General features: G+C 40.0%; 1 protein-coding gene across 1 annotated transcript in view; it reads right to left on the bottom strand.

Annotated features, from left to right (window-relative positions):
- LOC114873280 (teneurin-a) overlaps positions 1-27,055 on the bottom strand; it is a 447,603-nt gene that overhangs the window by 9,660 nt on the left and 410,888 nt on the right. The window contains 13 exon segments of the mRNA XM_029181455.2: positions 35-270; positions 342-1,000; positions 1,301-1,452; positions 1,821-2,005; positions 3,387-3,506; positions 13,969-14,176; positions 14,520-14,582; positions 14,585-14,665; positions 14,741-14,871; positions 15,939-16,203; positions 18,021-18,234; positions 18,592-19,238; positions 19,652-19,771. Of these exon segments, the coding sequence (XP_029037288.2) occupies positions 35-270; positions 342-1,000; positions 1,301-1,452; positions 1,821-2,005; positions 3,387-3,506; positions 13,969-14,176; positions 14,520-14,582; positions 14,585-14,665; positions 14,741-14,871; positions 15,939-16,203; positions 18,021-18,234; positions 18,592-19,238; positions 19,652-19,771 (3,081 nt within the window).

The raw sequence follows: 27,055 nt of genomic DNA, 5'->3' as shown, positions 1-27,055 counted from the left end.
TTCATTGTATACAGTTAAATATTAAATACTTTACCTTTTGGATGAGCTAGTTTGGCGCGAATGGCAGGACCTTCATCCCCGCAATGACTTTCATCACCGGGAATGCACCTTTCCCCGCTTCCGACTACAGGTTCGATATTAAGGCTGGGATGCTGAACGTTCTTCAACGATAATGCCTTTAATATTTGATGTTTCTCGGGATCACTGATGTACAGATGACCATCGGCAGGTGAAACGCAGAGATAATACTGATAAGCTACTTGAGTCGCGCTGGAAAAAAAAAGATCGTTATATTATAATAAGTTTACGAGACTGCAACGTTTCGATGGGTTAAGACTCACCTCAGCGTTAGGACGGTATAAACGTTTCCTTCCGGCGTGATCCTACGAACAAGATTGAAATCGCCAACGTAGATGCTTCCATCCGGACCGCTGGTAAGAGCCACTGGAGTCAACAATCTAGCATCTTTGGCCAAACCATCGCAATCCTGACAGACCAAGCTTCTCTGCAGTCCAGTACCCATCACCACTTTCACCGTCCGAGGATACTGTTTGAAGTGCAACGTGGTGCCGTCGCCTTTCTGCAGGATACCCTCGTGGAAGTTGTAATGATGATGGATATCCAGTCCCCAGCCACCGATGTCCGAGATGTCCACGTCGAAACCTTGCAGGGTGGCCGTCTGTGTCTCCCATATCACGGACGGACAAGTGGAATGCTGATAACCAATTGAAATTCGAGCCTGCGCCACCCCGTACACCTTCTGCTTGTAAACGTTCCGTTTATTCCAGGCGAACGTGTGCGTCAGATTCGGGTCCGCCTCGTAGGTTTTCGTGTGCAGCGAACCCTCGATCTCCACGTGCACGTGCACGTGTGTCAGCGATTTCGGAATGAACGATCCGGTCAACTGCATCCTCACCGTCGACAGATAACCAGCTGCCTGGCTACTTTGGTACATCAAGTGTAAATTCGAGCCAGGAATCGCGATGCTCTCCTGAACGATCTGCAGGAAGCAACAACATGGATCAGATAACATGGCCGCAGCATCGAAGAATCAGACTGTTGTTTACGACAAGGGATCGTGGAGATTCTTGGTTTTAAGGCTTGACATTTGAATTTCAAATCGTTCCGACTTGGGAATGAAACGATGCATACGGAGTTAGTACGAAGTTGGTCGCTCGAACAGGGACACTGCTATGCTACCACGGCTGGCTAGTACAAGTCCTTTGGCTACTAACTCGGGCATCCCTATTTCTAATACAGCGAAGTTTTGTGTAGAATAGAAAATTGATTCTGTGTTTACCTGACTCTCAGCGAACACCAAACTCTTGCCAGGAAGATCGCCGACTTTTTCAGGCATCCAAGTGCTGACGATGATCGGTCGCAGAAGCTCGTGATCGTGCTCCAGGCAGGGCCCATGATCGCTAAATAGTCCCATCGATATCCCTGGGAAGCCTATTATATTGTACGCCGTAAATGGTAAGGAACTTAAAAACATAAAACACTTAAGGACGGAACAAAGACGGCACACACGATCAGCAACGTCCGGATGATACCATTCCTCTTTCATTTTTTTTTTTTTTTATCTCGACGTAGCGGCGAACGATTAGTGACAGATACTTATAGACAGAAAAATGAACAAAGAACGCAATGTAAAGGAGAAAATAAAGAGAAATTACGAATGAAATGTGAAACGATTCGAAACGATCCTTTATTTATCTCGCTAGTACAGACGCTAACAGGTAACACGAGCTGGCGCCGACATAACGTGAAAGGAAGAAAAATGAAAAGAAAGAAATATTATAAGGGGGGTTAATACTTACCGACAGCAGGACTCGGGGGTTGGTTGGATTTATGAGACTCGCCTTCCTCGTTAAGGGTCATCACCACGGGTGGTAGAACCACTATTTGATTCCATGGCACGAACACCGTCGTTGTAAGGGGTTTGAAGGGGCTACGTTGGAACTGAAGCGTCACTGCACCACCGCCGTTGACCAACACGTCGAACCTGATCGAAGTACGTAAATGCATTTCAAACTATACCGCTTCCGGTATTACATCGGGCTGGGGGTCGATCGATAAAGGATACGCGTCGCTCTTAACCATAGCTAAATTCACCATCTTTAGAAGGGTGGTTCGAACGTTTGTTCGATGTTGAAAATAAATGTAATAATAATATTAGGTCTACCGAAAAATTCTGTCTGATGTCATCAGAAGTTTGTAAAGATGAATCAATCTACAGAAATGGAATCCACAAATTATCATCACGGTGGAGAGAAGTCATTAACAACAATAGAAATTATACTGTTCGGTAAATATTAATAAACGTATTGAAAATGTATTATTTTCTTTTAATTAAAAAACGAACAGAACTTTTCTCGGTAGATCTAATAGATTAGAGAAAGGGTTAAGTCCTTGAATAATTTATCGTAATTATATGGAAGTCTTGATTGAAAAAATTAAGTGCCTAATTTTAATCTATACGTCATTGTATATGCTTTGTAAGTTTGAGTCAGGATTAATCCCATGATTTGAAATAAAGGAGTGCAAGGTAAGCCGTCCTCGTAATCAAGCAGCAGCAAACATTCTCCGACGTATTTATCAGGGTTCGGCGGCACTAACTACCAATTCATCGGACTCCTGTTATTCATTAATAGGAAGTGGGAGCCGTGAATACAAGTTTTGCTTGGACTCCCGTCGGATTACACGAATCTGCATCAGAGAAGGAGAGACGGACCGGAAAACGTTCTCGTTCCGCTATAGTTTCTGCCGTGAATTTCCTGTATTACAATCTCTCATTTGTTAGTTCGCAATATTATGGTAAAATTTCGCCGGTGATCCGATGAGAAAGAGAAGTAGAAGGGGGTAACGTAGGTCAGACTAATCACACAGGTTTGCACGGAGTAATTAGGAAGCTTTCGACATCATTAGCTTGGGCTTTGATGTGGTTTACCGGGCCAACTCCTCCAGCTCCGTGTTTCAGGATTATCCTCGCCAGGATTACTATATACCTGTTTGATATAGGTGTTTCAGCGTCTCCTGCCCTCCTCTTCATTACAATGCAGCCTTGATCCTATTACGAAGAACGTTCAAGCTGGCGTACGCTACATATCACGATCCAATACCGATCTGCCAGATGTTATAAAAATAATACCTCTGGCTTGCGAAGATGATTGAACGAACATTTGCGGAAAAGAAATCTAGCTTTGACGATTGATGTCAAACGCTTATACCATATCATTCATTACTAAGGTGTTGTCAACTGCTTTGATTAAAATTAGGCACTTAAGTTCTTAAGCAAAAATTTCATATAGTTTCAATGTTAGGCGATACAGTTCAAGTTTGGACGAAAGCACCTTAGAATTAATTAAGAAAATAAAAATGCTCACCATCCATCAGCTCTGGTCAAGGTGAATCCAAATCGAGGGTCTCTGTCGACGGATACTCTGATGCCTACTATTCCGATTCCTTGTTCGGTTACAACTTGGCCTCGCATCACCGCAACTCGACTGTTACAAATCAAAGATATATCGAGGTCTCTCGAGATTGGATCGTATCGTTGATCCGTTGAGCCTCGGAAACGCTGATCCACAAGCTTACGAATCGTATCATAACATAGACCGGATAGAAATAAAGAAAATAAAAAAAAAAAAGGTGGAACGAAACAAAATGCTAGGGAGAAGATGCAATCTTTCAAATCAAATGCTCAATGAATCTGAGATCCCGTGCAATGGCAAACAAAAAAAAAAAAACAAAAGAGAGAGAATCTCTCTCCTTCTCTCTGCTTTGAAACAAAAAAAAAAGAGAAAAAAATATGTATAGAAAGGGGTTCGTTCGTTCGTTCGTGCAGCGTGTATCCTAAGGCAGAGAGATGGTGAGAGTGCGAACAATCGATTTCTGTCTGTCAAATCAGCTTCCGTGGTCAACGGTTCAATGCGATCCAATATTCTCACTTCGCTGCCAATACGATCCGCAACTCCATTTTCCTGCCGACCATTCACCGGTCGCGTTAGCCGGCACAAGAGAAGCTAATGCCGTTGGTCGAGTCCCAGGAACCCGATACAAATTGATTTTACAAACAGAACAATGCTGGACGCGTGTACGCGCTGAAACCTGATGGCGCGTGCTCTCAAACACGCTTGCAATTGAACCACGTACTAAAGCCTTTCTTTTCAGTATTCCCATTTCCATTTAGGGGTTGAAATGATACAGAGAATGATTGATAATATTAAAGGTTTTTCACATCGAATAGTTATGAAAGATGTTTATATTGAATAAATCGTGTAAACTACCGAATAACTACTTTGCTTACGGGTTCAATATTGGTTCAATAAGATTTCAAACAGTTGTTATACGAATAATTTGGATAAACATTCGCAGTCAACTCGTTATAATAAAAATTATTCAAAATGAAAATTCTTCATAGCCAAAAATCAAAATCGATATCACTATGATTTTCAACCCCTAGTATTATTGTAAACGAACGTATTGGCAGCTTCATGAAAACATTTTCTTTTGTTTCATTCACTTTCTTGCATTCGTTGCTGTTGTTGTTGTTGCTGCTGAGGTACATTTTTATAAAGATGCTTTGTATTTTGGATCATTTGGCTTGTTTGTGGGTATACTGGTTTTACTTTCATTTCGAGCATTGTTATTTCGGGAGAAAATTAAAAAGAAAAAAAAAATAAGAAAAAAGAACGATCTTCCCGAGGCAGGTAAATAATATAAGGGCTGAGTGATACTTTCGTGAGAATAGAACGCATGCATATTAATTATGTAATTAGATACTTAATAAGGCAATGAAAATATATATATGTATGTACGTAATAAATTTTAGGGTTGGATTAACTGCGATATGTATATATATAAAATTGGAGTACGTTGAAGCTGAAATATCTTAAGCGATCTGCGTTTGTGCTGAATATAATGAAATCGATGTAGGTAGGTAGATAATAATAATAATGATGATAATAATAATAATATATAGAATATGCGGTCTATCAAGCGCATACATACGCAGCTTGTTATAATCGTTCAACGAATAACATTCATTACTATTTTAGGTCAGTTTATTTTACAACAGAACAATTAGTGATATTTGTTTGTTGAATGTTGCAAACGCATTTTATGTATGAAAATACAGTCTGATTTTATATAGTTGAAATCATCGTCCTCGATTTACTATAATCTGGAAAATAAAGTCAAGTTTATAAAAAACAAGTATAATGTTTGCAGATGTGTTCTACATTCTAAAATAGAAACAAGATCCTGAAACTTTAGTTATATAAGTTATAGTTAATTGAACTTTATTTATCTATGGTATTTGTCGATAAAAGTCACTCTGAGCAGTTTTCAATGAATAATTTTCTTCACCCTTATAAATTTTATGATTCTCAACATTCAAATTCACCCTCTATAACACATTCCTTATATTACATATTTACCCTTCGCAATGAAGAGTCAGCTTCGAAATAGTCAACGAAACGAACGATGTATACTGTATAACAAGCTGCATAGATGCATTTGATATTCAAATATAAATGTATATATATATATATTCATCGGTCCCTAAGGGATTGCATATGGGGGCATGATTCGTTTTTGGAGGATCGTATTTTCCCCCCTTGAAGAGTCGACAAAATTGAACGATTTCGAATCTCGATCGAGCCTCGATTATGTATCAAATACTATAACTTGGAGGAATCATATTACATACAACAAAATAATTATAATAATTTCAGCCCCAATTTGAACCTTCATTAAAAGTTATAAAAAAAGAAAATAAAGTCAGATTAAATGATGTGAAAAGTTTTGTTTCGCTTTTTATATTATCTCGCAAAATTAAACATATTTTTGAATTTTATGGAAAAACAATTTTACAGAGAGCGAAACAAATATCCAGGTAGTGCAGATACCTACCCCCTAAAATGCACACACGTATATTGCAGTGATTGTTGTATTATTATTATTTTTTAAAAGTTATATAACGAAGTCGCTGTTAAATGATTCTTCATCAATATTTTATTTTATTTTCAAGACTTTTTGGGCCCAAATAAAATTCCCAGCGATTCGAATCCTGAATTGCTTGAAAATTTGTGAAAGTCAATTTCGACTATTTATCGTTATGTGCCACCATCTGTTTGGTGATTTGTGTGAAAAACGTCCGATCATTGATCCTCCAAGTACGAGCATAGCAAGGTGGCAGGCACAGTCGTCACTACTGGTAAGTCCAAAACCATAGTGAATGATAAAGAAGGGAACGCAAAAAAGAGAACCAATCGAAAGAACGAAAATCGGAAAAGCAGAGAAAAAAAAACGATGTGTGTCACGAGACACCGAGCGAGATCTCGCGGGGGTAGCCGATACACCGAGTCGAAATTCTATGCGTATACAAGACTTGAGTAATGTAAATGAAAAAAAAAGGAAGAAAAATGAAAGAAAGAGAGAAACGAACGGTGTCTCGGCGTAACTTTGACGCAATGCCGAATTCTGTCTCTCTATTCTGATCTTTTCCATTTTTTTTTTCTATCTTTCATTTCTATCATATTCTTTTCTCCTTCTTCCGTTATCTGTCAACAATTTCACTGAAACTTTCATTTGCACGGTCGTTTATGAAACGATCCAACGCGAATCGAAACATCGAGCACAGTTAGTCATTTCCTTTTTCTGTTTTTTCTTTTTTTTTTCAATTACGCAACGCGACGGGAAAAAAATATTTCTCTCTTAAAACGAACGTTTATAATCGATTGTTAAATAGGTACTCTGTCGTGTTTTTGGTATGATTTATACATTTCGGTGGGTAGATAGCACGGATTGGTTAAAGACAGACACAGGGCTTTGGTGTACGGGTAATTGGCACAATTGAAGACAGGTGATAAACAGACGTAGACAAAGGACAAGAATGGGTGTAAGGATGGTCCTTCAGGTGTTCTTTCATCATCATATGGTATCATATAGAGCTAGTGTTTTAAACGTTTCCGATATAATTATTGCCGATATTTCGTCGATGGAACAAACACGTGTTTGCATTTTACGTACACACGTCGATCTACGTATTTGTATGTACATATAATCGTTGCTTCTGTTCTCTCGTCTTCTATATACATACTTTCATTGTACATATATATTTAATTGATCGTAGATCATCGAAATGATTCGTTAACGACGAAAAATCAATCAATTGAACGTAAAAATGGAAACGCAACATATACTTAACCCAGATAGCACAGAAACATTTCATGTATGTCCATCGAACGTCCATGCTGGACGTTTCGGACGTACGGAGAATGTCCCGTTAACATCCATATGTCCCCTATAAGTCCTGGTTATGTCCTTTAAAGATCCTAGGAAGGTGCCTGTTAAAAAGTGGAACGTCCAGGGGACGTCCTGTGCGTACATTCTCAGGATGTTTTCTGAACGTCCTAAAGTAGCATTCTCTGTACGTTGTGTGAACGTTTACAAAACGTTGCAGAACGCTATATTAACGTCTTGAAAGCCATATAAGGAATGTTTTCCGATCATTTAAAATTACAAAACGTTTTCTGTACTTTTTTTTATAATCTTTATTTTTATTACATATCTATTATTTATTTTATTATTTCTACTACAAATCTTTTACAATGATCTTGTTGCGTTCCGCAGCTCTCCTTAGCCAAAACTGTATGGACACCTTCGTTTCTTTCTTATCTTTGCACACTTTTGATGTTTGTGCTGCATCTAAACAACAGAAATTCAGTTGAATAATATATTCAATTCGAAGCAAATAAATATAAAAAATAACATATGATGGATACCGACTACATGTTTTTCATATATTTATACATAGAATTGTACGCACAACCATTTCATAAAGAAAAATAAAAAATCGGTATGCATCGTATACGAATAACATATGTGTTGTCGTCTCAAAAAAGGCATAATTACCTATTATTAAGAAAAATTAAGGAATTAAGTTAATTAAGAAAAAAGTGACACTTACCTGAGATGGCAGAAAAACTCGTCAACACACTATAAACACCAGTAAGAAATACTAATATTCACTCGTAATATGACGATCGTCAACGCTTGAAATTCACACTCAAAGTGTACGGAGACTCGCTATACGTCTTGTCGCAACAACGTTTCACGAAAAAGTGTCGATGGTGGTTCGTCATATTCCCAAGTTGGAAATTCCGCCAATCGTTTGTCAGCGCCCGGGATCTGTTTTCTGTTTAGGCCTTGTCATAAAACAGCAGGCCCCAAACTTCGGTCGTTCTCGCCGCGCGGGTGACGTACGGGTCATTCTACCCTATTTTGGACATACGTCTCATCTATGTCCGTAGGACTTTCAAGACGGACGTTCCTAGGACATACGAAACGTTCGCCCTACGGACGTCCGTAGGACTTTCAAGACGGACGTTCCTAGGACATACGAAATGTTGGCCCCACGGACGTCCGTAGGACTTTCAAGACGGACGTTCCTAGGACATACGAAATGGTCGCCCTACGGATGTCCGTAGGACTTTCAAGACGGACGTTCCTAGGACATACGAAACGTTCGCCCTACGGACGTCCGTAGGACTTTCAAGACGGACGTTCCTAGGAGATACGAAATATACGTTTTGTGGACATCCCAAGGATGTTCAAAATGGACGTTGGACGTTCGGACATAATCTGGACATGAAACGGACGTCCCTGGGATGTACGGTGCTATCTGGGTTATGTATACATCATGTTTTGACACAAGAGGCCGCGTAATAAAGGTCAATAGCGTTCGTGTAATATAAATGCTAAAGGGACAAAGTTCACTAGAGACAAATTCGACAAGGGTTTAACAAGTACAAGTATAAAAAAGTGCAAGCCTGGCAACACAAAACAACACAAGACCAGATAGAGGATGGTATATATATGTATGTATCGTAAATACACGATTCTCAAACATACTATTTTGCCATTGTTGGTACAAGGTATAAATAGCTAATTTAGCGCTAGAAATGGACAAGAAGACAATACATAACGGATCAAAGAAACAGACGTAACGAAATAATGAAAAGAAATGAATTGAAACGAACAGAAGATTGGACTGCATAAGGGTAGACAACGATCTGACGACATATCACAGATAACACAAAGACAATTCGTACGACTGTACTTTTAAATGTTGGTGCGAAGATAGTTATTGGCCCATCTGGCTGTGGCTTCGTTCGTCATTTTCAATTAAGCAATTAAAAATTTTCTATTTTTTATAATCTAATAAAAAAATTCCCAGATTTGTGTTACTTTTAGTCAACACGGAGTGATATTATCATCTCGAATAATAAAATAAATTTAATTTGGATTTTAATGTAGTTGTCAACGCGAATTTATTAAAAATAATTAAAGGGGTAGCGTAACCCTTTGAAAGCAAAGTAAATGAGATTTCAATACCCCTAGCATCACTGTTAAATATGCCATACTTGCAAACCTCGGTTCTACCATTAAATATGAAAATTTTCAATTTTCAACGTAATTACAGAAACTTATTTTTAGGTGAACATTTAGCGACAGCCGTCGAGCCTGAAAACGGTATAAACAGATACACAGGTAGGAAGAAAGAGAAAGAAGAGCGACAGAAGGGAACAAATAGAACGAGAGACAGTGATTAAAAATAAATGATATCAAAATGGTGGGCAGACGAATAAGCAAAGTAGTATGATCGAACATTGGCAAAAATAAATTCAACGGGATAGCAATTGGACAAAGAAAAATAAAAGAAGAATAAAAATAACTGAAACAGAGAAGATAGAGGTGATAAGACGCAGGCTAAGGGTATGAACATACGTATACATATACAGATAGATAGATACATATAATGGGGCATACGAAAAAACATGTAAGATGAATGTACGAGCGAAACGAGCAATAAGATTGTACTTTTTTTTCTTTCTCAAAAAAAAAAAATAAATAAAAAAATAAAGGTTTCTTTTGTTTGGATTAATGAACGATTAGCGAGAGCTTGAGCTGCAACTTACCGCGGTGTAAAGGAACTCCAGAACGTACTACGTGTGGGAAAAAACCAACGAGAAGAAAGGGCGTTACCACGGTCACAGAACCCGCGTTTTGCGGGCAAAAAAACGGACGGCGCGTACGTAACATTCCATAAGCAATAATTTATTTCATTCTTTCGAATTGCAACATTTTCTACCCTTTCTAATCGACTTGTATCAACAAAGCATCTTACAACAAGCGGTTCCACCGATAAACCCGTTTTGTGTGTTTATTTTCTGATCGATCAGTTTATAAATTTTATGAATGAAACTGCTATTTGCAATGTTACGCACGCCGTTACAGAAACAATAGACGTAGACACACACTAATCAAGCGTACCCATCACACGTACGATCTTGACACAGTCACGCCAACATGAATGCAGTCACTCGCACACTCGTTCAACATAGAGTGGTATTACACGTGACAGACACAAGTTGGAAACTACGCACACACATTTTATTTGGTATATACGATTATACACGTATATATATATATGTATATATAATATATAAAGAAAGAAACAAAAATATATATAGATAGAAAGAGAGAAAGAGACGGAGAGCCAAAAGTACATAGTAATAATTAAGTGTCTCTCAGAGAATTGACCTGTGAGAGAGTGAATACACCGGTATGGTTAACGAGTAGATGTCGTTTCCTTTGGAATTCAGCATCTCGAATCGAATCGAATCGAATCGAAGAGTAGACAGACCGAAACGGCAGCGTTTCGAGAGATCCTCTTATCTCGTGTCCGTCTAGCTCGAAGGGAGAGCTGCTGGACTGACAATGAGAAGAGATTCCATCGTAGCTGGACTGCCATGTCGGGAGAGACGATCTTCGAATATTGATTATGCTGTCCGAGCAATCTCGACGCTGCTGGTCTGAATTTCTGATTCACAGGACAGGGGATACACTTTTGTATTTTCCATCGAGATTAAAATCAGATGGACCGTTGACCGCTTTCGTTCCAAGAATTTTCGTTTATCCCTTAACTTTCTTCTTTTTTACTTTTAATAAAAATGGCACAGTTGATGTTATCCGAGTTAATATTATGATTATCTTGAAAACTGAAGAATATTTTTCAACTGGGGCACAAGAAGGGATAAATTAAAAGTCTGACTTAATTTGTAATCAGGAAAGTCCCGTAAAGTAAGTTTCGTATTCTCTATTTAAAGAAACATTTACAAACATCTCGTAACAAAGCGTGCTTCATAAATGTGACACTTTATACCGTTCGATCGAAGGAGAAGACGAAGAAGGGTTTCAAAAGGCAGCGACGAGGGTGCTCGGAAACGATGATCAATAACGTTCTCGAGACGCTGCGAAACAATAGTCGACAACAAGACCAAACAAAACTTCATACAGCTCTCCAGAATGTCTCTTTCTCGGACACACACACGAAACTGTCGTATATCATATGCAGAACGTTACATACGAAGACGAATTGTTGGACGATTCACGAGAAAAACAGACCGGAACCACGAGAGATTTCAAACTTGTGTCTACCATTTCTAGAAGTAATTATACTCGAAAACGAACGAATCACGGTATTCATCATCCTCTAAGGTTCTCATTACTCATAATCAATTAAAAATATCTCAGTCAATTAAAATCATCCTCGACACGATCAACGATCGATGAAAACCATAATTCGTTCGCTCTCGTGCGCTTTTAACTATGAATCTCCCATTGTTGGTAAAAAATTGCTTAAACGAATTGGCCGAAATAGCTGGTAAATCACAAGAAATTTTGGAAAAGAACAAAGAAAATTAAAAAAAAAAAAATAATAATACGACACGGTCTGCATCTTGTATAACAATTACAGAAGGTAAGGTGATCTGACGTTTCTTATTTTTTCTCCGGACAACAAGAAAAGTGCCTGGAACGATGTAAACGTTTTCCGCGACGGCGAGAACTTAACTTTTCGACCAATCAAAGACACCGAACAAAAAAAGCGAAGTCTCTCTTCTCTCGTGTATTTTCTCCGTGTGCAGACTTTTTCTATTTCTTCGCTTTGTTTCATTTTCTTTTTTTTTCTTCTCTCTCTCGGTTTATTTTTGTCGTTTCAGTCTGTACGTAGAACGGAGCCTCTTTTTTTTCGGAGCTGTAAGGGTGAATGGTGATCTGGTGGTGGCAAGGGTACACACAGAGGATAAACACTAGACAAAATACACGAATCCCCCGAAATGCTCTCGCAGCCATTTTGTGCATCGGGCCACACGCGTCTCGAGCAAATCTTCATCAGTGTCGAACAAAGCTCGTTCTGGACCATGGAACACGCTACCCATCGCATGCTTTCCATTCCTTTTATCCTCTTAACGAGTTACCTCGGCCATATTTGCACTCTGGATACCTTCGTGTACCTTTCTACTTTGTTATATTAATATAAAAAAAAGTGAAGCACGTCCATCTGCTTAATGCAGGCTTCATGGGATTTCAAGCTGTTTCAAAGCTTTCAAAAAATTATCTCATTGATATGCAAGATGTTCTATTATAATGAACAGTATAATCGTGAAAATGATTCTTTACGGAGAAATACGTTAAAAATGTAGAATAATTACCAGTTAAAGATCTAACAACGTAATGATTTATTAAATGTTAAGAAGAACTTTTTAATTTCTTAGAAAATTAGAAAATACAATATCCTATACATATTTTTATTAAAATTAATATACAGAAAGACATAAAAAATATTAAAAAATTGAAACTGTAATTTAATGTAACTATATCTGGAAAATAAATAATTTTAGGCCCCGAAATACTTGTTTAATTCTTTCAAACAGAATTTTAGCTAATCTATAAACAATGAAATTTAACGAAGGAAAATTATTTAAACGATACTTTGAATTAATTATTTGTAAAATGTATAGGGCATTGTCAGATATTTGAAAGACGAGATTGCAAGTAATTAATATTCGTAGATGGCCAGTTAGGACGGTCCTTTGTTCGACAATGCTTCCGAGACGATCACCGACGCGTTTGGCATTCGGGGGAGGGAGGGGGTGAAACACGAGGAATAGGATGGTTCGAGGGTTTGGCAGGGTTTGTCACCCACCGGGGGCTCTCTTGATAATTCAGCTGTCACGGATATAACCGGATTGTTTGGCATGGCGGTACAAGTAAATCTGATTGAATCTCTTTCTTCTTTTTTTTGTTTTTGTCTTGTCGTCACCAAAAAGTCTTTCACGATGGGGCAAACGCGAATAATTCATATTTACATGAAATAAAATACAGTGACACGATTCTTTCTTCATTTTTTAAATCAACTTTTCGATTATAATATTGAGGGTGTCTATCGTACCGGAAATTGTACCGATATATCTTGCCCCATCGTGAATCTTCGTTGGAAAATGGTACACGCAAACAAAACTCTTTAAGCGAAACACCATCGTCTGTGTGTGATCAAACACGATTCGAATGATATACGATGCTTCTTTTTCTTTTTTTCTATACACATGTACTGCACATATTTCCGGGTTGTACGTAACGCCACCGGTGTGCCGTACGACGAGCGATTAAAGAAATCAAAATAATACACTTTCTGAATGAAATCAATGATCTTGGCGCAGTTCTCGTGGATGATAGTAAACGAGGAAAGTAAACCGCGTAATGTCAACGGATTCGTAATTATATAAAGGCCAAACTATGTGACACGCAGCTATGCTATACATCCTCCTTTCGTTATACGTTACACGTATCGATGGATATCGAACGAGTCAGTCGTTGAAGAATTTTCAATGTACTTCTCGAATGAAATTTAATCTAGAATATATTTTTCAGCAAAAGTTCAGAGAATACATTTTTTTCGTTAATTAACGACGATTAAGAGACAACGAATGGCTCGTTCGTCTAAATATTACCCTCTTACACGCGTTAAAAAAAATAATAAAGAGCTAAGCGTCTCTATGTTAAATATCGTGGTTAAATGAAAAAAGAACCCGGTTAAGAAGAAGTGATCGATCTTACCTTTCGGTGTACTCGTTCATATGAGCGTAGCTTTGCACGCTGTTCTCCTCAACGAGGAATTTCACGCGCTGATAAAAGGAAGCTGTGACGCTGGGCGGCTGTTTTCGAAGAAGGACGTCCACGGGATTATTACTAGTAAGGCACATGATATGATCTGCGCAAGCTGCGTGCGAGCAACACTCGCTGTCAGAACAGTCCATCATGCCATCTGAGGAACATTATTTCTTAGAACAATTCTCCTTTCCGTCCTGTTAAAAGCTAGTTATTTTCATTTTCGTTGAGTATCGAATAACGTTGCATCAACGTGAACAAGATTTTGCAGATTAGAAGGAAACAGACATGAAAAAGACACTTTCGGTTAGATTAGATCAGTACTGTTCATGGAAAAATGTCGAGTTTAATTGAAAATTAGAAACATTTGAAAGCTTCGAAGGCTTTGGAAAATTGTGGAAGACCTCCATGGACAGCACTGGATTAGTTGAAACTCTTTGAATCGTAAAATATTACTTTAATTACGTTATTATTTTGTTTAATAAATTCCTGACACTCACCCTGATCGTTGTCAATAAAGTCATTACACTCCATTTCGAGACGTATGCTGCAATCACGGCCGCCCAGCCAGTCGAGCACTCGCAGCTGTATTCGCCGTCCTGCAGGGTGCATAATCCGTGTCGACTGCATCCGTTCTCGCATCCAGCTATCAAGAAGATTTCAATCCATTTACCCAAGTTCCCGAGTTAGATTCAACAAATTTGGGAAAAATTCTGCTTACGTAGTGTGCAGTGTCTTCCGTTCCATCCTTGACTACATACGCAAATACCATTCTTGCACTGGCCATGTTCCGCGCATCGAGGATCGCACGGTTTCTGATCGCATTTCGTACCAGTCCAATCATCGTTGCACCTGGAGATCATTTATACCCGAATTTCCTTATTCGACGTCTTGAAACATCAATCGGTGACGATAAATTCAGAGAAAGGACGAATCGCTAGTGTCAGACGAGCTTTAATTCCCTCAAACGTTTTACGCGGGGGAAAAAAGAGACAATCAGTTAGGTGGAGTTCCGTTCAGTTTTGAACTAGACCATAGAAAGTTTTTGCACTCGGAGGCTCTTTCAGAGCGGCTCTCTCGGCATGGAATAAGGAGGGAGGGCGTCAGCTTTAGAATATGAGAAAGGGGATCCTCTTTCGAGTCCTTGATTCTGACAAAAGAATGGTACGAAGAGAGGACGGTCCTTCCAGTCCTGATAAGTCGGCATCCCCTAAGACGAAGCCTTTTTTTCTTGTAATTTTTCACCCCTCTTAGTCTCAACTTTCGTGCTTTCGATATCGCCAGCGATTTACCCATTTTTAGCTTTGATACTTGACTTCAACTCCCTGAGACATTCTGCTACGTCAGGATTCTATTTTAAGGGGTCATTCTGATAATTGGGTTTCAAAAACTCGATTCTTTCGATATGAGTTTTTAACGTTGCCAGTAAGGTTCCAAATATTTCGAGTTCAACGCTGGAACTATCAAACAAGTCAAAATGACGGTTTCACGTTTCTTATTTAAAATTACAAATTTAATCGAGATATTTTTGTTGAAATGCACGTTAGCTATTATCGAAATAAAGAATACATTAAATTATGTTTCATCCTTTATCTATATAATTTTTTGAATTATTCTCAATAACTGTGCAACAAACGTAAACAGTTCTAGTGTAAAATATTTACCTATTTTACACGTTTCTATTAATAAAATCGTCAAAAAGAATAGTGAAATTGAATAACTAAAATAAATTTAACGCGGGACGAGCAAAGGTTAAGGGGCACGATACGCGGCTATCGTTGTTTCTATTCAATTCGAATGCAAAGAGCATTCTCTGGTCCGCGTAACCTAATTCCAGCGACTCGTCCAACGGCCACGAAGGACTCATAAAGGAGGATACAAAAGGTGGTCGCACAGAGAGATACAGAAGGTGTACTGACTTGCAGACACCCTGTTCGCAGGTTCCGTGAGGTCCGCAATCGAGGCCACAGCTCGGCTGTGAACAATCCACCCCGGTCCAATGTCCCTCGCAGATACAGGTTGCGGATTCCAGGTCGTACGTGCCATGATCCGAGCAACGAGGCAGACATTGGTAGACCTGCTGGTCGACCTGGTTGCATCTTTCCCCCTGCCAACCAGCTTTGCAGTAACATTTACCGGAAATGCAGGCACCGTGACCGCTGCAGTTTGGATCGGAACAATCGGCTGGAAACGAAACAGAGTCGTGCGATTATTGAATTTATTTTGTGAATAACAGGTTTTTTTTTTTAATCATAGACGAGGGATGAAAAAACCAAAGGACATCGGTATGTCGGATCACAAGAGACGAACTCGTCTCTGCCTGAACGTTGTTTTCAAGATGTCGCCCGGAAGGAGGTCGTCGAGATGCCGGGGGCGATGGTGATTGCGCCCTGGGCGCCGACGAATGAGCCAACTTTTTAAATTATGGCATCGGAACAATTGCATTATTCCCGCGGATCCCAGCTGCCCCGGGGAAATTATGAAACTTAATTCCAAAGCGTCCCGGCAAAGCGAGTCGCGTGCTATGCTACCATCCGCGGCCATGCTTATTTGTATGTATGTATGTATACACGTGACGTTCGTTGGCTCGAGACGAGGAAAATTCCTGTCGGATTCTTCGGTTCAATGTTACGTATGCGGCTGCTTCGATCACACGGGGGAATCACTTGGTTGGTTTTTATTAGAAAACCACGAGCTTTATTGATTTCACCGAGCGAAGAAAACGATACTTGGAATTTTTGTAATTTATCCATCGTCTTACATGGGGCTGCGATTAGCTTACGGAAATATAGGGGATAACTTATAAATTTTAAGAAATATTTCACGTATGATGTAAGAATTTTTCTATTTAAAACACTGGAATGTTTAATTATATAAATTTAGAAGATACTATTTTCGTATCAAAAGGCAGCCAATGTGTTAATTATTCAATAGCTAGAATTGCAATTTATGGCACTTCTAACGAAACGAATTTAGACAGACAAATCCAATCAATCCAACACTTTTTTTCCCCTCCAAACATTTCACAGCTGTTCCCGATTCGAACGACCTGATCACCAAACAAATGCGTCCTCGGTCGTGGGCGCAGCACCCCGTGCTAATGCGAAACGAATATCGTGGCTGGTTCGTTGAAAAATGAAAGGGGAAGGACGGGTTACGACGAAACCCGTGATCGTGTCAGAGACAAAGCGTTCCCTTCTTCTTGCGAATAATTTCCCCATTCATTCTGTCATTTTTCTACCGTGCTCTTACGAGAAAGAGTCTTAACGAGCGGTCAGAGACGTGAAGCAGACAAACGTCTCGTAAGAATCGTGGAGAAACTAAATCGTTCGGTCGAATTGCCGCGATATGTTTGACCCGTATGTAAATTCACAGAAACCCCGTGCATACATTAATTATAAGCTTACACACCGAGGCACACACGCGTACGGGTACGTGTGTTAGTTGGTAGCCTGCATTACTAATATCTAGAATCTGCATGGATGAGAAGGGGTAGGTACGAGCTTGAATTATGGGGAAATTAATGGCGACGTGACAAATATGAAGAAACAACATCCGACTCAGAAATAGACGTCGAGGTAAATGTTACCCTCGAGCCCGTACCTTTCTGCTGCTCATTTTTAATGGTAAAACGACCCGCGTGTTTTAACTTCGAACACAATGTCGGCGTTAATGAACTGAAAAGTTGAATCATCTGTCGCTCCACGCCACGTTTATTCTTTTTTGTTCTTCATTCATTTCTCCTCTTTTTAAAACGTATCCCGTGTTGCGGTTATCGTCGCTCTTTAAAATTTTATCATCCATTTAAGTTGTTTTCATTTTTCTCAGGGTTCAGTGTAAATTGATTTTAACCCTTTTTCAATTAACGTTGACTTAATTGAAAATGGAAAATAAATAAACGTTTTAGAAAAAAGAATATTTTTCAATAAAATGTTTATGAAAATTGTTAAAGCTTTTAGTGAAATGTTTCATTGCTAGAGGAAAAGGAATTTGAAACTTACGTTCATCACAGAAGACACCTTTCCAGCCAGGATTACAAACACACGATCCTCGAACGCACTGTCCATGTTGATTGCAATCAGGAACTTGGCAATCTCCTAATGGTATATCGCATTCGGCACCTTTCCAGCCATCTTCGCAATGGCACATACCACCGCCGTATTGTCCATGCGAGGAACACAATACCGGGCACACACTTTTGCTGCAATCGGCTCCCTGAAATTGTTATCGGTACACTCTATTATCCTCGACCTATTTTCGTCTATAAAGATGATCGACGATTGTCGCTAACGATAACGTAGCAAATACGATTTCAGGGTCTAATCAATTCGATCGCTGTAATCTTTTTTAAATTGTCCTGGGAAAGATTTCATGTGCCGTGTCGGGACGTTTAAAGTCTCACGAGAGAAATGTTTTACTAATAAGGGTTAAAAATCTAATGGTACCAGTGCAAATTAACGTGGCTAATTCTAGTATCCAAGAATTAGCTAAGAAAATGGATGGCGACGAGCCAGAAACCATTTAGCCGTGTTTAACGAGCTCGTCTCCTGAAAGAAACCCAAGGATACTCACCTGAAACCCATCGATACAGTCGCACTTCCCAAGATAACACGATCCCCGTCCAGAGCAGTCGTTTGGGCAAGTAGTCGAGACTCCTTCGGCTTCGGTGACGACCAGGGTAACCTTGTACGGCTGCAGTTCATCATTGTACACCGAAAGGAACCAACGACCCGTGTCTAGATATTGAAGCAGACTGACGTTCACCATCATCGGTTCCACGATGGTCCGTTTGATCAGTACGTGTTGATACGACCGATTCTCGACGTTCGTGTGCGTTTCTTGGGCGGCTGTTTTCATAAAGCTCACTGCCTCCGAGCTGGTGTCCCTCTTCAATCGATGGTCAACCCTGCCCCCTTTCACGAACTCCACGAAATCGTACTGCGTAACGCTCGGTGCCACGTTTCGTCTACCGTACACCGCGAAGTTCGCGCCCCATGGCAACGTCAGGTTCAACCTGATGAAAGCGGGCTGCTTGTTCCGGAATTCCGTGTTCCAGAAGTGGTAAGGCGGTATGACGGCCGAGTGGGCAACGTTGTACGCTTGCAACTCGAGCACAGCCGGCCATTGTTGCGCCGACTGCTGGATCTGAGGATCGCTCTGTTGGTCCCCGGCGCTGTCCGACGCGCTCGAATGTTCCGCTGTGCTCGTTGGCAGTGATTCTGTGGAACATGGGGAACCGTATACGTGTTTAAGCGATGGAAAATTATTTAAATTATTTAAATTTCTTAAATTCATTGAAAATTGTTGAAAATCTATTTATTATCAAAAGGATAGATACAGTCTTGTGAAACTTAGCGTTAGGTTACATCTACGCTGTACCTATTATTTTAAAAGCAACCGTATGACAAATATTTTCACTGGAATAATCTAACGAAGATAGTGACATATTAGAAATGATATTATTGTCGGTGTAGCCGGCGCAGCGTTATATAAGCGATGCCTGATATCAGGCAAGGAGGAAGCCATTCGAACGTGGCAGACACATCCCAAAAGCAATTACCGTGAGACGCCGTACGCCCAGAGTATTTACATCATGCATAGTGGATGCAAATTGATACCGCTCGATATTTACCTTCCGTGGGTATTTGCGTTGATATCGGGTCGTGAATGTGCGCGTTCTCGTGAGTGACAGCTTTCACGTCTTGGACCACCACACACTTCGTACTGTCTATCGGTCGCATGGAACTCACTGCTGAAAAGAAAACATAGTTTCCTCTTTAACAAACGAACAATCGAGTCGCTGTAGAAAAATATAGGCCGGGAATATATCCCGTGCATTAACCCTCGGACGACGAGCCATGAAGAGAGCCGCAATTTTAATTTAATTCTGTATTTCATATTATTTTCATTTTCTAAATTTTATCCTGTTACCATTTAAAAATTATATGTTTGACTTTAGGTTAATATCTTTGTCTACGAGAGTCTATTGTATGTGGATTGTAAGTTTAGGCCACGATTGGCCCAGGCTCAAGGGGTTAAACCTCGAACGGCGGAGCCAGGTAGATCGTAAGAAAGATCTTCGTAATAATCACGTTATTTTATCACGGATATTACATCGTAATTCAAGTTTACGAATCCAATGGTAGCCATCTTTCTCACATACATGGTCAGACGTTGATCGTCGAACAAAAGCGGGCACAATCAACTTGTTATATTCTTAATGTAGGTGGCCGCCACTTCAGACAAAATAGCACCGTATCGCGACTCTTTTATTGCGCCAGGAATCAAGAAGGAGCTTCGGTCGAACGTCCCTGGCGCACCCTAATGGCTTCATAAATTCGAACAATCGCTTTCGAATTACGATGGGACACTAGATTTCCCCCGAGCGTGGCTCGCCTGGTAACTTTTCAAGAAGGGAATCCAAATGATAAAGGCCGCCGCGCCTCTCTGTTTCTGCGTTTAATGCCCGCCACTGTCGTGGCCGGTAATTGGTTGGCAAACGTGGCGGAGGATAAAAGCTTCGCGTTGCTCGCGACTACGGCGAAAGATGCTTTCTTCCTGCAGCTAGACAGCCAGGAAATTTTTAAACGGTAAGCTGACTGCGACGTTTAGAAAAATAACGGCTTACAGAGAAATGCTTGCGAATCTTCTCCGTGTATACGTTGGAAGAGATGCGTGTAAATGTGTGATTAGGATGTTAGAAAATTTCTTCCTATGCTACTTTTATTACACACGTCAGAGAAAGTACAAATAAAGAGATTAAGACTGAAATATAAATTTGTTTTAATAATATTGCTCGATCTTCTACTAAAAATAGCATCTCCCATCCAATCTACAGATAGTGTCTCCATCATGAATAACTTGAGCGCATAACATACGTTCCGAGCTGCAGTTCCTTTTACAACCCCATTAACGTCACGTTGTACATAAACAATATTAGTTTCTCGAACTACACTTACAGAATGTTCTGCTACGTGTATAAAGATAGTTTAATATGTCGATAGTTTGTAATAACGAGGAAAAAAAAAAGAAAAAAAATTATACATCCCACGTGTTACGTAAATTGTTCATAGCAAAACATCACACGTTACGTACAGGCCATAGAAATTTATAACGAAATTTGTCGCGAACATTTTGCATCGTATCTAGCTAGAATTTATAGCGAAAAATACGCGTCAAATATATGCGACAGGATTTTTATAGTAAAAATCGAGCGTTCCACGCAACGTATAAAAAACGGATCACGATTAGTTTCCTCTCGGATGGAATACAAGCGTGGTTTATAGCGCGTGTTGACCCGTGTACAATGTAGTTTTATAGCAAAAAATCGTATTGAGAAAATGGAGTTACGTGTTTCATCGAGATTTTCATAGTTTCAGATTTTCATCTCTCAATTTTCAAATTACCCAAAGAAATATCGGGTTGGTTAATAAATTCTTCAAACGTGTTTGAATTTGCAATATGAAATGATATAAAATATAATGGGTCAATAATACTTCTGCTGACTAGATGTGGGTTAAAAACAACCCGATGAATCTCACAGTAAAATCTTTATCAACAGCCAGGATATCGTGGTTGAATTAATTATCCGGTCCCGGTGTCTGGCGCGAATTAATTAATTACCCGGGTTAACGAGACTTTTTAAAAGCGAATACAACGTGTCTAACGATTCCCGGCTTAGCAACCAGTTAACTCGATCTCTACTATTATCGTACCTCGAACAGCCTGACAAATAGGAAAATCATAAACGCGCGGGTGTCATCAATTTTTCTTCTTTATCCTTTGATTTATCATTCACCCCTTATTGCACTGAACGCGTCACCGTGAATCGTAGTCGAACTGTTCAATCGTGAGAGCCGATATCTTTGACGGATATGTTCTGGTAATATATTTTTTTTCCTCGTTTCGCTGATGGATTCATAGGGTAGGGGGTGGGAATCTAGACGGTTTCGGATTGGATTCGCGTGACTACTGACACCGAATTCGATCCACAGCGAATACTGTTTCACGTGTCGCGCTGAGTGTCCTACTTTTCGAACGCTGTTTTTGAAAAAGACATCCTTTGGATTTAAGTATACATCTTCACTCGAATACTTAAAATATCATAGGTGTACGTATGTGTACACATAGGTTGAAAAGGACGTGTGTGACACGCGAAGAGGGACATCGAAACGGCGATGGCGAGCGACACGAAACGAGGACGAAAACGACGCCACGGTTGCTCCTGATGCTCGCGAAATGAGGTCATTCACAGTTCACTGCAACTCAATTTCCAACGATAGTTACATAACGGCAGCGTCGATCCCGCGGGGATGCTTCCTTCTTTTCCAGTTATTTCGCAGGTTGTATCTGCAGGTCGAGTCGATTCCCCGGTTATACGCGACAGCTCGCATGCGTCGACTTTTCCATCGGCGGACAGTAATTTGTCTGTCACGGCTGACACGCGAAATCAGAGAGACTATTGTGGTAATTGGACGAGCCAATTCATTCTTGCCCGTGGTCATTTTCTTTTTTCAAATATGCTCGGGCGTTGCATCGATGAAGGTTGGCTTTTGTCAGGGAGCATTAAATGCAAAAACTTCAATCCTCCCCGTCGACGTTTCAGGGTTAATCAAACTTTCAACACGTTCGACGCCGCGTTAATTGACAATTTGAAACAGCAAATTGATGAATTATTTGAGCAACTGTAACTTGAATGTATTTTCAATTAATAATAAAAGTTTCGCACCCCCTTTATTTTTTTATTTTTCAAAGTTATATTTCAATTTGTTCAGTCTCAACGCTGTATGAAATATAAAATTCTATATAATAAGAGGTAGGTAATAAAAGTTGAGTGTCGAAAGGATCGGAAATTTGAAATGGTTTATAGAACGGAACACGGATCTCGCACCTTGATTCGCCAACGTTTGATTCGACACAGGGAAAAGGTGAAGTCGAGTGAGAACGACAGGCTAGTCGATCGACAAGAGCAAAGGAACAACTTTTTCAATTATATTCCCTCGGATCGATAGAGCGATTCATTCCCGAGAATGATTCCCGGATTATCCAAGGATTATCTGTTCTCTCACGCTCATCTTATATTTTCATATTCTTTCTCTGCGTTATAATGAAATGTTTACCATCGATCCATTCATCCTTTCGTTACTATTCATGGAAATAAATTATTATAAATTCATGGTTAAAAGACGTTCGCTTTAGAGAATTAAAGCTTCTTAAAGTGTTCTGAATATTATATGCAATTTAGCACACCATGTATCATGTTTTCGTTAACAAAAGGGGTGGTATCTAATAAATTAATCAGAATAATAATAGTGCTATATTTTTGCGAATACCATTTGAAAAACATCCTGCAGGATATTTCATGTTTAAAATTGTTCAGAAGAAGCACCCTTCGTATCGCTGCAACGATAATTCAAGAAGGGGGAAGAAAATCAAAACGCAGGTACTCGAGGGTGGAAAAATGGCAGATAGGGAGAGAGGGCGATTCGTTTTGCCCATGAACATCGTGTCTTTGGAACGGCTCGAATCGTAGGAAGAAAATTGTAGCAAAAATCCGTCGGCTATTATTAATAGCGGCCGATTCGAGCAACGTTCCCATCAACAACAAATACCCAGAGCACAACGGAGTAACGAGGGCAATATTTAAAGTGAGGCGAAAAAGCAGCGCAACCAAGCTGCTTCGTTCAATCGATCCAACTCTCTCTCTCTTTTGTTGCTCGTTCGCGGAAATTACGTCGAGAGCGGAGAATCCGGAAGAGATTTCACTGCCAAAACAACGAGGCGTAAATCAAATTACCGAAAAACAATGTCGACTAATGCGATCGTCAAAGAGAAAGTATAAACTTGAATAAATTATTTATTATTTCAGCTGGTTGGAAAATGAAGTTGTACGCATTTTGAAATGTTTCGTTCGTACTAGGGATATTCTAATAAGAAACATGAAGAAAATTATACTGTGAAACGTTTCACGGTTGAAAACAACGTAAAAGTTGATAGGAGGAAGCCGGCCATGGTGGACCCGGTTCTGAATTGACGTGATGGTCAGAAAGGGGGTGGAGAGGAAGGCGTGGGTGTGGAAGAGAGTAGTTTGGATGCAGTAGCAAACAGGCAGATTGGATTCCCCCGACTCGATTTACCGGAATGCAGAAATAACAGCTGGCGAGGTCTCCTCGAGGCCGATCCGGCTTTGCAATCTTCTCCTCTTTTCTTCCTTCCGCTTTTCAGACATGCGAGAAAGGAACACGATGGCGAGACCAGACGATGGCGGAAGTAGAAGAAGAAGAAGAAGAAGATTGCAGACGCTGGATTCGAGGGACAGTTCAGTCAGGGATAGAAGAGATTCGAGAATGTTTTATATACATGCATACATACACTGTCGTTCAAAAGTATTTGCCTGTTTATATTCTTTCATTATTTAGAAAATACGTGTTTCATTTATCTGATATTATATTTTCAGAAACGTCCAAATGAAATTATAGGGTTTTGGTTGGCTCAAATCGAGACCCGAATTTACAAAACATATAGAAGGATATTAAACAATGTAAAATTTAGAAAATGAAAGTGATATGAAATTAATATGGGCCGAACCTTCTGATATGAAAGTTGACTTTCAAATGCAGACGATTTAAAAATCTTAGACCCCTTGTCTTTCATTTTATAAATTTTAGATTATTCCATTGGATAATATTGTTACCACATTCTGTGTATTAAATTAATAAAATATTATTTTATACAAAAAATCAGTCTCGTTCGAACATATACATAAGTTACCTTACTTTTGACCGGAAGTGTACACGTACGTATTCGTAACACAATGTGACTCTCTCCATCCCCTTATTCCCTTCTTTCCCGTCAAATCCCCTTTATTCCCTCCACCTTCGAAAGATAAACCGTAATTCCGCTGCGTCGGAGACCTTGACCGCCAGTTTGGATTCAGGGATTTGTCGACTCGGACTGAATGCAAAAACACAATTCCCGTCCCACCTCCCCTGGAGGCCACTGTTTCACGTTGATAACGAGGGAGCGTTAATTTCTCTAATCGGTCCCTGGCTCGGGCTGGTTTTGCCTCTCGTCTCTCGACGGGGATGCAATTTTCGTGTAACGGGGCTGAGCTAAGCCACTCTCACAAGATTCTTCCTGCTGTTCGCCCGGTTACTCTTTGATCTCTCGCTTCTTATCCAATCCCCCTAACCATCCTCCACTACCTTTCAACTATGGGGTGGAATGAGTTAACCGGTGTGCGGCGAGGAGAACGCTCGATGTTTGCCGTTCGTACGAGTAGTTTGAAAATTGTAAAAGTTTTATTGTAGAGGTTGTTCACTCACTTCCCAGGCATTATGAATTTAAGTCAGAATTTCGAGATTGTTTCGGATCTTTCAAGCGATGAGCCTCGTAGCTTTAGATGGGTTGCATAAAACATTTTCTGGAAATTGGGTACCTACTATAAGATGTTGGTGCAATTATACTCGGCAATTTGCAGATAAAATGTTGGATATTAAGTGGTACGTATATCGCAAAACGGCATTTATGGAGAGAAATTTGTTTGATAAGAAGCTAAATAAACGCAGACGTCAGGATGTATAATAAAGTCGGAGAGAGAACGCAAATACCAGGAAGAGAAACGATCAGTGAACGCAGATGCTCCCGCGGGCTGTACACCACCAAATTAAATACCGTTTAACGACGGAAGTCCGGATCTTTCGATAGGAAGTGCAGCTACGTCGTAACGTTACTAGCGCAATGGTTCGTTTAGCAGCGTGAGCGGCGGTTACCATCATCCGGTTTAGGGGAGAGGTGAAAATATTGCCGACCGATGGAGCACGAGGAAGCGGTTCGACAGCATGGACTGCGTTTCCGGCCAATAATGATCGGCCTCGAGACATTACGATGTTCCTCGTTCACAGGGGGATACTAGAGGGTGAGTTCGAATCGATATCGATGCATTACTCCAAAGAAATGAACCAATTTTACGTTCAACTAAACTCTGTTCCTGATCGATCATAAATTATCAATTTTTCTTCTCACGTCATTATCTTCTTTTATTTAAAATTATCTATCATTAATGCTTCGAATTGTGAATATTCTAAGCTCTTTAAAGGTTGTACAGGCACATTTGAAATTTCATTTCCCCGACTCGTTGTTCAGAGTAAGAGGTATCAAATGCGATCGCATCGAAATAATTAACGGTATGACAGTGCTAAAGGCGAATTCGAACATGGACCGTGTGGAAATTGCGAAACGACGGTAACTGGATCGGTACTGTGCACCTATTTGTACATAGATTATCACAAGTTAGGCGAATCGAAGTTTCACGTCGACCAGCACCCGTGGAATCGTGGACCGCCTAACCGAATCTGCAAGTTAATAATGAGTTATTGTACCGTAAATTGCAGATTAACGGACAGAAGGATTTTCCGGGCCGAGTAGCAATAAATTACGTCGCAACGTGAGCGGTAAATAAGAGCCGGTTCAACGAGAGACCCGTCGAATCGACCAACCTGTTCATACATAATAGATGAATTAACTGTATTTTGATTCCTGCCCAGACGGCCGTTTGATTACGCGTTTTCCCGTTACCACGGGACCGCAACACCGCAGCAAATTTCTAAACGCACGTGCCGATCGATCCTACCTTCGTTCCTCTTCAAACGACGACGACACAATCCTCTCGAAATCCTGTGAAACCGGACCAAAAGGGGAGTCGAGTAACATTGGAAACGAGCGGAAAAGCAAATTCTCTTCTCGTTATTGGACTTGTTAACCGGAGATCGATTTGCAAAGCTACTCTCGGCAATTTTTTTTCCCTCCGACAGAGTTTCAGTAGTTTGTCCAGAGTATTGATCAGGCATCGATTTCTTTTGATAGGATGTATGTACCTATATGTTTTTCTTGCATGAACCATTGGTGAGTTGTTTCTAATTTTCGTTGAACAGCGGAGTTTCAGTTAATTCAGATCTAAACTTACAAAACACATGGGGCTCTCTTCATGGTCCGCCGTCCGAGGGTTAATATAAGAATATTTTAAGTCAGTTCTAAC

The sequence above is a fragment of the Osmia bicornis genome, chromosome 4, assembly GCF_907164935.1.
Source record: "Osmia bicornis bicornis chromosome 4, iOsmBic2.1, whole genome shotgun sequence".
Lineage (NCBI taxonomy): Eukaryota > Metazoa > Arthropoda > Insecta > Hymenoptera > Megachilidae > Osmia > Osmia bicornis.
Note: the sequence above shows the minus strand (reverse complement) of the source record. Positions and strands in the feature narration are given on the sequence as shown.